At 39.5% G+C, this 12,591-nt stretch overlaps 1 protein-coding gene across 6 annotated transcripts in view; it reads right to left on the bottom strand.

The window, feature by feature from the left end:
• The window catches only part of KIAA0753 (KIAA0753 ortholog), a 58,150-nt gene that overhangs the window by 32,340 nt on the left and 13,219 nt on the right, over positions 1-12,591 (bottom strand). For all 6 annotated transcript variants that reach the window (XM_070772876.1, XM_070772877.1, XM_070772875.1 and 3 more), the window contains 4 exons: positions 11,373-11,479; positions 9,281-9,343; positions 8,654-8,869; positions 6,634-6,844 (listed from right to left, as the gene is read on the bottom strand). In XM_070772876.1, coding sequence (XP_070628977.1) covers positions 6,634-6,844; positions 8,654-8,869; positions 9,281-9,343; positions 11,373-11,479 — 597 coding nt within the window. The remainder of the gene's footprint in view (positions 1-6,633; positions 6,845-8,653; positions 8,870-9,280; positions 9,344-11,372; positions 11,480-12,591) is intronic.

Below are 12,591 nucleotides of genomic sequence, written 5' to 3'. Positions count from 1 at the left end.
TTTTTTGTGGATGTAAAATTTTAATGCTAAAATTCTTACAAAGTGTAAAATCCCAAGACAGCCCAACTAATTCTGAAGAACAACAAAGTGAGGAGTAGGGCAGGGGTGGGAGTCTTATTTTCCCAGAGACAGTGTTCGTGATAAAGCTGTAATAATTAAGGCAGTGTGGGAGTGATGCAGGAACAGGCAGAAACCAACGAAGCGGGACGGGTGTGACAAAGGCAGTATGACAGATCAATGAGTGTGAGCTGCAGCGCTCAATAAATGATGCTGAGATCACTAGTACCCATAGGTAACTAAGGAAAGATCTAAGTGTTCCGTGTGAGAATCCTCACCCTCACACCGAACGCTTACATTCTAAATGTAAAGAAGACCTAAATGCGAAAGCAAAACTTTTAAAGCTTTTACAAGAAAATATAAGAATATGAGTATGGCATCAGGGCAGAAAATGCTTTCTTAAAGCCAAATATAATGTTAACATATGTAAACTTAATTACACTAAACTGCACCTTGCTTTTGACAAAGACACCAAAAAAGTCACAGAGAAGCCAGAGTCTGAAAGTAGATTTCTGTAAGGTATATAATTAATATAGGCTTAATATCCAGAATAGATAAAGAACAACTGTGAATCTATAAGAAAACAAACAATGCAATAGGGAAACAGGCAAAGGACAGAAAATGGCAGAGAGAAAATCTAAACTATCAATAAAAACATGAAAAGATGAGCACCAGCAATCAGAAAAATCGAAATTAAAGCAATGAGGTACCGTTTCAAATTCATCAGATTGGGAGGAAAATTTTTAATGTGACAATACCAAGTACAAACAAAGATGCAGAAAAACAAGTACTCTCATAGCTATTAGTGCAGGAGTGAACTGGCGCAGCTACCAGAAGATTCGCCCACACTGTCGCCCAGAAGCTTCACTCCTAGGAACACCCTCAGCCTTGAGGGAGCCTCATGCGTACACAGGAAGACATGAGATAGACAATCACTTCAAAGCGTTTATAATAGCAAAAATCAGACACAACCCAAAGGTCCATCAGTTTTACTACATTTAGACTGCTTTTAACAGCAGTAGGCTAAAGGCCAGGTTCCTCTTGCATCACTTTTTTAATCTGGTACTTTTCAAGGCCATGGAGGTTACACAGTAAGGATACATAAACTGAAAGGAAAGAATGCTTAGAACAAATCCTAGTCTAAAATTTAATTATTAACCCTCAGGTTTACATATAGCAAGGTGACTCTGACCTCTAGGTCCCGATGCCTTTCCAGTAATGATCTGTATAAACCAACTGCAAATGTAGTACAAGCTCCAGGGGCAGCTGAGTTTGAGGACATTGCTGGTGATGGGGAGGGATTGTCCTTACGTCTGACGAGTTGTGCTAATGCAATCCACCACTTCAAGAACATTCCAGCAGCTGCTAAAGAAATGCATCAGTTACAGAAATCACAAGACCAAATCAGGCTCACACATTTAATTCAAATGAAAATGGCAAAGACGTGATTTCCCACCTAACTGGCTCCCTGTGACTTTTAGGGGCGGGAGGTCAGAATGGAGGAATTAGGTAGAGCGACATCTAAAACAGAAAAGACACCACAACCTTCTGAAATCCGGTTCATAAAGAAAAAAAAAAATAATACACATAAATAAAAATAAGAGGACCACAACCTTCGCCATAAGCAACTGTACCAAATTTGCCAAGTGGCTAAGCATAATCACACCTCAATTTGTAATGATGATAACAACAATGATTTTATCATCATCTCTTACATCTGTACATCTCTTCAGTTTCTAACATCCTTCACATTCACATTTGAGGCTCACCGTGACACAGAGCAGGCGGGGCAATGATTAACTTTTCAGATGAGGAAATGACAGTCAAGTGTTTTACTCAAGGTCAAGGACAGCAAGCAACAGCGTCACATCTTCTGACCCCCAGTCCAGGGTGAGGCCCATTCATCCTGCCGTCAGAAACTGCAGCGCTGTTCCAGACAACTGAAGCTTACGTACTTCTGGATGAAATACCTAATTTGCTACTTTAAACAGCTCAGTCAGTCACACAGGATAAGGACCACCAGCATACCTGAGAGAGGTTGCAGGTTCGATTCCAGACCACCACAATAAAGCAATATCATGATAAAGTGAGTCACTCAAGTGTTTTGGTTTCCCAGTGCATACAAATGTATGCTTATATAGTATGTAGTCTAGTACGTGTGCAATAGTGCTGTGTCTTGAAAAAATGTACACACCTTAATTAAAAAATACTTTATCACTCAAAAATGCTAACCATCACCTGACAACACAGGGTTGCCGCAAACCTTCAACTTGTAAAAACCACGGTATCTGCAAAGCGCAATAAAGTGCAGCACAGTAATGTGAAGTATGCCTGTATTATCCGCATTCACAGATACAAAAATGAAGGTTCAGAGAGACGAAATTACCCACCCAGGATCACAAACGGGCCGAGCTGGGACCAGAGGGAGGGCTTTTTGGTCCCCGTCTTCCCCACAGTGGTCTGTCTTCCTGCTTTCCCTCACTGGTACCTGTGGTGAGTTTTAAATGAACAGGTTTCCCAACTTTTCTCTCTGAAGCTGGTCCCCGCCTGTTGGTGCACTCACAGTTACGGGTCCCTCTCATCTTTCAACTCATTTGGGAAACACGTCTCTGTGGGCAGGCCTGTAAAGTTCTCTACATTTCCTCCAGAGCGTCGTAAACGAGCCCCTAATACCCAGAACTGAAGTTACCATGATCTGTTGCTCAAAGCCTTTTCTTGTTCTACCACACCCTCTTCAGAGCTGGTTGTTTAAGCGCCTAATTACTGCCGGGCCCTGGGCTCCCACAGAGGATACAGCATCCAATAAGCATCACACCCACACTGAGCGGAAGGCGGCCCCTGGGTAGAAGAAAGGTGGCAGCATTGGTTCTACCCGCCTACCAATGAAGGGAACAGAATGCCCCGTTACAGCAAGTGAATATCTAACAGCGACTGAGGAGGTTAGGTTTTGTTACATTCACGATACAGGCAGGACATTATACTATGCAGGTGCCATAGAATTAGTGACAAATTGAGAAAGTGAACTGATTTATAACTTCAGATCAGTAGAGGAAACAAAATGAAACAAGAACTCGATTAACATAGTAAATTACAACAAAGAAAAAGAAGTGGCAGATCAAAATAAAAAGGGAGAAAGAAGTCCAAATGTGCCATTAATCTCAGTAAATGTCAGTAGGTTAAATATAGAACTCTACAACAGGGTGAAAAACACTGACAATGAAGAACTTACAACAAACATTCTTAAAAGAGCAAAGACGGACTGTACATAAAGGGATGTGAAATGTTATTCTAGGTAAATGCCAAATAAGTTGGGTAGATGAAACAATATTTGTATCAAACAAAACAGAACCCAAAGTGAATGACATTAGCAAGACAAATATTTAATAATAATATATAAAATCCACCAAAAAAGATTTATCAGTAAGGAATGCTTATGCATCTAATAGCATGACTTCAAAATGTACTAAACAAAAATGAATACAAATACAATGAGAAATTTTAAAAGTCTTCAAAGACTTTAACATACCTTTATATCAGTCGTCTAAATCAAGTAAATAAAACCAGAAAACCATAGAAAAAAAATAATAAAAGAAATAAAGATTGGAAAGGAGGACATAAACCAATGGTTATATTTATAGATGACATGACTATATACATTGCAAAACACAAATAATATGCAGATAAATTACAGAAATAAATTAGCAAGGTTGCTAGATACAAGATCAACACACAAAATCAACTATGTGTATACCCATAATATACACTAGAAATTAAATTTTTAAAAAGACATCCTTTACTAGAGCGCTGGAAATAGCAATAATTCTAACTAAAGATGAACACACACACACACACTGTAAGTTACTAAGAGTATTTAAAAACAACTTAAATGAATAGAGGGACATATACCCTGCCTGTGGATTGGGAAATATAATTTTGTAAAGATATCAATTCCCCATCAAAATTTCAATAGGTTGTTTGTTTGGGAGTGTTGAGAGAGAGAGGGCAGGGAAGCAACAAATTCTGATCCTAAGATTTCTATGGAAATACTGAGGGTCACTGGTGACAAAAGCTGCCTTAGAATAATTAAGATAGTATACACTAGCCTAAGAACCTACTGACTTAGAATAATTAAGATAGTATACACTAGCCTAAGAACCCACAATTAGATCAGTGGAAGAGAAGAGAGGACCCAGGAAGTGACCCTACACATGTGGACACTTCACTTATGACAAAAGTGACATCGCCACTGCGGGAAAAAGGATAATGTTTTCAACGAAGAGTGCTACCTCAAGTAGATATCCACCCGGAAGAAAATGAACCTTTTCTAGAAAATAATATAGGAAAATGTTTCCTTAACTATAGCAAAGGGAAAAGCTTTTTTTTTCCCTAGTAATTAATTCTTTATTTTTTCCCCCAACCAGGGCGTTATTGTTGTTTCCTCGCTAAATCATGTCTGACTCTTTGTGACCCCATGGACTGTAGCCTGCCAGGCTCCTCTGTCCATGGGATTTCCTAGGCAAGAATACTGGAGTGCGCTGCTATTTCCTTTTCCAGGAAAAGCCTCTTAAACAAGATCCAAAAACAATCTTAAAAAACAAAAACCCTATATAGGAAAAGATTGCCACATTGGAATTAAGTGAAATTAAGAATTCTGTCCATCAAAAGACACTACAGCAACATTTAAAAGCAAGCCACATCTTATTTCTAAGAGAATATCTATAACACAGGTAATTGGGAAAGGGCCCATATGCAGCATACTCCTACAAAGAACTCGACAAATCAATTGAGAAAAGTGAAAGGAAAAAAGGAACAGAAAATAAGAAAGAGAGGGAGGCAGAGGGAGGACTGGGAAAGAGACTTGAACTGGCACTTCACAAAAGACATGTAAATGGCCAATAAATATACGAAAAAGTACTCACCATAAATCATCCAGAAAATATAAACTAAAACCACAATGACAGCCTTACACACCAAGCAGGTGGCTAAAATTTTTAAAACTAATAACAAGTGCTGACAAGGATGTATAGCAACTATTCTCATAGGCGACTGGTTGGAATATAAAAGATAAAACTACTTTAAAAAAAATCCTTATTACAGTTGAACAAATACATACCCTGATGACCTAACAATAATACTCCTGGGAATAAACCCATAAGAAATACATACACACATGTACCAAGAGACGTATATAAAAACAATCACAGTAGTTCTCCTTAAAACCACTCCAAACTGGACAAAATCCAATGACTGTACATTCCACTTCAACTTATAAAAGGAAAACTGTTGTTGCTTAGTTGCTCTGCTGTGTCTGACTCTTGGCAAACCTTTGGGATTTTTCAGGCAAGAATACTGGGGTGGGTTGCCATTTCCTCCTCTAGGGGATCTTCCCAAACCAAAGATCAAACCCACATCTCCTGTGTCTCCTGCACTGCAGGCAGGCTCTTTACCCGATGAGCCATCATATATTCTACTTCAACTAAAATAAGGGAAACCAGCTTATTGGATTTGTCCATACACTGATATAATGGCACATTAAAAATTTCAATATTAAAATTTTAAAACTACTTTAAAGTACTATCAGTATGAAGTTTAACTATGAAGAAAAAAAAAGAGGACAAGAAAATCTCTCAGCAAAACAGGAACAGAAGAAAATTTCCTTAACTTCATATGCACATTTGCCAAAACTCAAGAGTCAGCATCATGTGTCAAAATGCATTCCCTTTATACTGGGAAAGGGGGACCCTGCAAAAGTCAAGCATCTTAAGAGAAAATATTTATGATATATGTAAACCAGAAAAGGATGAAGATCCAAAATACATAAAGAACTTCTGAAGCAAAGACAGAACCCAGCAGGGAGATGGCAAAGGATATGAACAGACAAATCACAGAAGAGGAAGAAATAAACAAGGCCAAGGAACATGTGAAAGAAAAATCTTCCTCACCAGGAACCAGGGAATATAATATAAAACAATAAGATATTCAGTAACATTTTCCACCAAGAGACTGGAAATTTTTTATATTTCATTGTATAAAGTACTTGGTAAGGATATGGGGAAATATATACTGATGGTCAGTGCTAGTTGAAAACATAACTGTACACCCATTTTCAAGGGCAAGTTGGCAGTGTCTGTTTTAAATGGGCAAACCACATAAGCTTGTAATTCTACTTACTGGAATAACAAGAATTTATTTATTACCTATGTTAAAAAAAAAAAAAAATCCATTCATATCAACCAAGTATGTGTTTGTGTGTATATGTATACACAGCTATCATTAAAATGTGAATAAACTCAGAAGAGAAAGTAGGGTTCTAACTGTCAGCTCTGTAGGAATTTACTTTGGTTAGCCCAAATGCAGGAAAAGGAAATTTTACTTTCTTCACTCTCCCTCCTCTATGGAAATACTCCAGCCTCCAGCCTAAAGTAGCATCTTGGCTGCTGTTCACTTATCCTAGTTCAAGTGCACTTATTGTTGACCAGACATAAATCCTGTGGCATAAATCAATGTGGCAACTGTTAAAGCCCAGACAATGTCAAGGAATAAAGTATCTTGCAGTAAACACTTTAGGACACATACCAGCAAGGAGCTTCTTTGCCACTGAAGGTTGTCTTGTTTCCTGTGGAAATATCTCCTTTGCTACAAAGGGCTTCCTCTCACTCTTTGGGGATGTGTTTCGCCATCTCTCTAAAGCCCTTTGGCTACCAATGGGAAATCTGCTCCGAATTTCACCGAAACATTTCTTTGCCTTTTTTGGAGACAGTTTCTTTTCCAGGAGAGATTCCAAAGCCTGCCATGAAACAGTCAATCATTCTCTTAGTTTGTCTCACAGAAGTCTGACTGTTGATCACAAAATGGAAAATGGGGACCCTGGAAAAATATGTTATTAAATAGCCATCTCCAATTGTTAGTGAACCATCACTTACTTTTAAAACTTGGTTATATAGGACATCCAGTTAATAAAAGGAATTCTGCATGTTCTTTTACATGTTTAGCTCATGAAAACCAATGATCAACAAGTAAAGAATATCATTACTATTAAAGGTATCCAAATTCTAAAACTAAGGATCCCCGTTTAAAAACTAACCACAGTCTTCAGAATATAATCCAATATAATTTATTTCATTAGTTTCCAATGAAAACCTCATAAACTTAAATAATCTTTTAAGTGGGCACACAAACTATAACGCACATTTTCATAAACTAAAGGAAACTTAGCATGTTAATGGCTCTGATCACTCATCCACCACAATGGGGGAGATCTGTCCCTGCCAGCCCCCTTTCCTGAGAGAGGCATGTGCTCTAACAAGCACCCACTCACTCATCACCAGGCAGCAAGGGCCCAGTCTCCCATGGTCAGTACATGTTAACGAAAACTGAACACAGTCAGGGACATTTAGTTCAGATGACAGTAAGGATAAGAACATAAACTGTGGGATAGTGTAGTACACATCAACAAGAATAAATTTCTTGTGCTACTGAATATTTTCAAATGTAGGGGAGATAAAGGGTATGTTTAAGAAACATTATGTTAAGGTACTCTTGCCCAAACTTTGGGATAGAAAGTTTCTATCTCTTGAGATCCTTTCTAGAATGATCAAGCTATGTTCTTCAAATAAAATTGCATTCCTGATAGTGATTCCATATACATAAATGTAAGCAACATAAATCACAAATATATTTGCTGGATAAAGGTAGAAAGGGTCTTAAGGATCACCAAGGGCTAGCTAATGGTAGAAATGGTCTGTCACTTGCTCTAGAATTCTTCCCACTACAGCGTGCTTCCCTATAGCTAACAGTTTACTATTATATATCTCACACCAACATAAAGGCTTTTTTTTTTTAATCTGTGGATGAAAACGTGTGTTACAGTGGAAATAACAATGGTACGGGAGTTCGAAGACAGGTGTTTGATTCCCAGCCTTCAAGAGAAGTGTCTGTGTCATGTCTCTGAGCTTTGCTTTTTTTAATATGTAAAATAGTAATAAAACCAACTGCAAATCACACCAATATAGTAAGGATGAATGGCAGCATTCTCTAAACTTCAGAGAACTATCAAGATTTAAGGACAGACTGTTTTTGTCGTCTTCATCACCAAAAACTAAGAACATCACCAATAAAAACAACTTAGTACACACCAGTTGGGATCTCCAGAAGTCTCTAGCCGTAGCACAAGACTTTAGGCTTGCTTCCATACATTTTTGTGCTTCTTTTCAAAAATCTATCTAGTTGTACACTGATATGCTAACTTAACTACTAAACAGTGTTTTACTGTTTTCCTTTCATATGCTAATACATTCTTTATTAAATGGCATGGTCATGGAATGGAATATTCTGCTTAATTAATGGCCTGGTTATGAGTTGTTTTATGTCCTAGACTTAAGACACCATTTCTCAAAGAAGTAAGACACAATATTGACTAGACTATAAAAACAATGAAAATGAAGTGCTCCTTCTGCTCTCTGCAAAGCTTGAATTTACTAGGTATCAGACGAGTCTTGTATTCTCTGTGAACCTCAATGAAATCGGGCAGTGGTGAACACAACCTCCCCGCTTAGAAATAATACACTTTAAATACAAATCATGGTCAATTTCATACCTCGATCTGTTGCAGGATATCTATCACCACATCAGGGACAGAAGACTCAGCCTCCAGCTTGGCAGAACAGAGAGAGAGCTGGCGGATAAGACTGCCCAGCTCCTTGCACCAAGTAGGAACAGGGTACTCCCCTCCGGCAGTGAACTGAGTGACAAACGTCTGTAAGGCCCGAATTGCTCCTCGATGGGCAGCAGCCAGCCTGGACACTGCCCATGACTGGCAGTAAACGAGATGCAAGAGTTACTTCAATACTCAGAACATCTAAATGTTCACCCAACCCTTAACAAACATTTACAGTCAATCTTCTGTGTAAGAACGACTTCCATTGTGAAAACGTTTTCATAGTAAAGGGAACTGTAAAGTTTAAAGTTTTCCTAATGACAAAGTGTTTTCCCTCTCATGCTCAATTTCTTATACCAGCTGCAGCAACAAACAATCTATTTTCAGAACCTGTTTCTTGGAAGGTGATCCTCGAAGTCAGGATATTTAAGACGCTCACTCCCTAACAAGTTTCTACAAGTGTTGATGATAAATATCAGTGCAGAGAACCCACATGTAATACCATCAAAGCACTGGAAATGTAGTTTATAAATAATAAGAATTAAGCATAATTAAATTGCATCATACCTTCTTAGTGTGTTTAATCTTATGTGGACTCAATTTATCCAATTCTTCCTGGATTTCTTTAACCTGGTTCATAAAGGGGGGGAAAAATGAAAATCTTTGTACCTTTCCACTGATCTTTTTTGTAGAAAAGGATGCATCTTATCTTGTCCAAATATAACCATTATTGATTCAAGTCACTTGAAAATGAGAACAGACTCCTCATTCAAGCACTCCCACAACAGCTACTGGTTTCCAGTTTGAGATGGTGACTACAGCACAGGTCTCCCTTCCATCCCTTGATTCCCACTGAAAGAGGAATTTAACATAAAGGAGGTGACTCGGGAAAGGCAGGAGGCACATCAGGAAGTTTGCAGTGCCGTGCTGCCAAAGAATTCAGCTTTTGGACTTTCCTGATGGTCCAGAGGTTAAGAATCCACCTGCTGATGCAGGGTTCAGTCCCTGGTCCTGGAAGATCCCACATGCTGTGGGGCAACAAAGCCCATGCACCACAACTACTGAACCTGTGCTCTGAGAGTCCAGGCGCTGCATGCGACTACTGAAGCCCACGCGCCCTAGAGCCCGTGCTCTGCAGCATGAAAAGCCACGGCACTAAGAAGCCTGTGCGCTGCGACTAGAGAGTAGGCCCCGCTCACCAAATACAGAAGCCTGTGTGCAGCAACAAAGATCCAGCACAACCAAAAAGAAAATAGTTAATCAATGATAAAGAAAGAAGTCAGCTTTCACCCTCTTAGATACAGACAGCCAATCACACATTTCAAGCAGAGCTCTGACAGGCTAAGATTCGTGTTTCAGAACAATCCCTGTGACAGCAGTGTAGAGTAAGGACCAAAATAGAAGCCAACAAGAATAAGAACAAAATCTCACTCAGGCATTATCTTTCAATCAAAGAGCCCAGTTCGGGGTTCAAGCAAGAAAGCTAACATGTGACCTAAGCGACCAGAAATAAGTTCAATGCTTACTAACAAGTAAGACATTAAAATTGAAAAAGTGAAGTCGCGCAGTCATGTCCGACTCTGCAACCCCATGGGCAGCTCCTCTGTCCACAGGATTTTCCAGGCAAGGATACTGGAATGGGTTGCCGTTTCCTTCTCCAATTAAAGTTGAAACAAACATTTTTAAAAATCTACCCATAATGTAAATAATATAAATGCCTATTCATGAGCCACTACATGTATCCTGGACAGAGAAGACTGGCATGCTGCAGTCCACGGGGTCACAAAGAGTTGGACACGACTGAGCAACTGAACAATGACAAAACGTATCCTGAGTGACATTTAACATAGTCTTCATTCTTTACTATTTAGTAAAGACAACCAAACTATCTACTACACGGTGGTAGTGGTTTAGTCGCTAAGTCATGTCTGACTCTTGCAACCCCATGGACTGTAGCCTGCCAGGCTCCTCTGTCCATGGGATTTTCCAGGCAAGAATACTGGACTGGATTGCCATTTCCTTCTCCAGGGGATCTTCCCAACCCAGGAATCGAACCCGGATCTCCTGCATTGCAGGCAGATTCTATACTGACTAAGCTATGAGGGAAGCCCTTCTCCAGGGGATCTTCCCAACCCAGGGATCGAACCCAGGTCTCCCACACTGCAAGTAGATTCTTAACCAGCTGAGCCACCAGGGAAGCCCATCTACTGTGTACTAAGCTTCTAATATACAATAAACATGCAATGGATGGGAAACTAACAAAGTCCCTTTCCTCTAAGACTACAAGGTGCGTTACTGGGGACCAAGGATTTCAGGGTAACCGATACACTTAAACTTGTCTACAAAAATATGTGCTGTATAAGCATTTCTTCCTGGGGAAAGGACACACAGCTTTCAGTAGATCCTCAAGCATCTGTGACCCCCCAAAAGCAGGAAAAAATGAACAAAACAGTATTTAAAGAGTTTGGCTGTATACACACAGACACATAAAGACGGAGGGCAGAAAGAGGAAGAATTGCTTGTCCACACATTCAGGAAACTTAGACGCACAAACATATCAGAATCCATGTAGGATACGCTGATGCTGATACTTCTGGCACGAAAGGAAAGCACGATTCCCTGGGAAGCCCACCCCACCCTCGTCCCTGCGCCTCCGCACCTGTTGCTGGAGGACATAGAGCGTGCGGGCAGAACGGACTGCCTGCTCCTGTCTCCTGACCCGGATCCTCCGCTCCTCATCAGGATCCAAAGCTTCTTCCACGCGATCTGAAAATATTTTCCCCCCGAAAGTGGATTATAAACCATATATAAAAGCTGATTAAAAACTTCAATGGCTCAAAGAAATAATGAGGTTAAAGATCTTTAGTTTTACTAAGAAAAAAAATGAGGCTGTCATAACAAAAAATTTGTTTTCATCAGCCAAGAAACTAGCAACGGGCAAGGGGGCCTGTGTACTTGACTCCGAGATGGAAGAGACAGGAAGGTGTTAATCAAATCCAAATGCCCCGGACAGCCTAGCCCACTGTTGTGCAGTTATTATTTTTAAGCTATTTATACTGAACCCAAATCTATGCTTTCCATTTAAAAAAAAATAGTTTATTGACCTATTTTTATATATAGCAAAATTTCTTTTATACTTTCTGATCCTGAACCCAGAAGAGGAAACCTTTCTCTAACATATTAAGATAGCAAGGGCTAAAATTATTTGCCAAAGCCTTTGTCTATTTCTCAGAAAGCAGACCCTTGTACACAATGCTGCTCCGTATTTTCAAGTGATTAGTTCAAAGAAATTATTTCTGGAAGACTACCTGAGCAGCTGTGCTCTAAGGCCCCCTATACAAGCCCCCCTCAGTAGGGCGGCATGCCTCGTGGCTTTGCTTCCCCCACCTCACCCCAGGAGCATGGTTTCTACCACACTGTTCCATGGGGTCATGCTACAGACCACCACTGAGCAAAGCTAGGAGAAATAAGCCAAAACATTTCTGTTACTGTGATGTAGGAATGTTTTTGGCTTGTTTATATTACACAACATATTCTTTATGAAGACCCACCAGAGAAATCTTCCAACCTCTATACCTGGCATAATTTTCTCCTTGTGCAATTTTTTTTTCTTTCTCTAATTGATCACATTTTCTTCTTTAGCAGACTCTGTGGAAGCTTAGAAACAAATCTTTTGCCCATTCCTAATAAGTCTTATTTTGTACTTTCCTTGTTTTTTTCCCATGCCAAAATACCCTCATTTACATATCTTTGTTCTATTTTGTTCAATCTGTTTCTGTACCGTACCTTAAATTCATTATGTAACGTGCATATGCATACATTACTTGACTTTAAAATGCAAAAGATCATCATAGACTCTACTATCCTGGCACAGTAGC

Source organism: Bos indicus, chromosome 19 (genome assembly GCF_029378745.1).
Source record: "Bos indicus isolate NIAB-ARS_2022 breed Sahiwal x Tharparkar chromosome 19, NIAB-ARS_B.indTharparkar_mat_pri_1.0, whole genome shotgun sequence".
Lineage (NCBI taxonomy): Eukaryota > Metazoa > Chordata > Mammalia > Artiodactyla > Bovidae > Bos > Bos indicus.
This window is presented reverse-complemented; position numbering and strand designations above follow the sequence as displayed.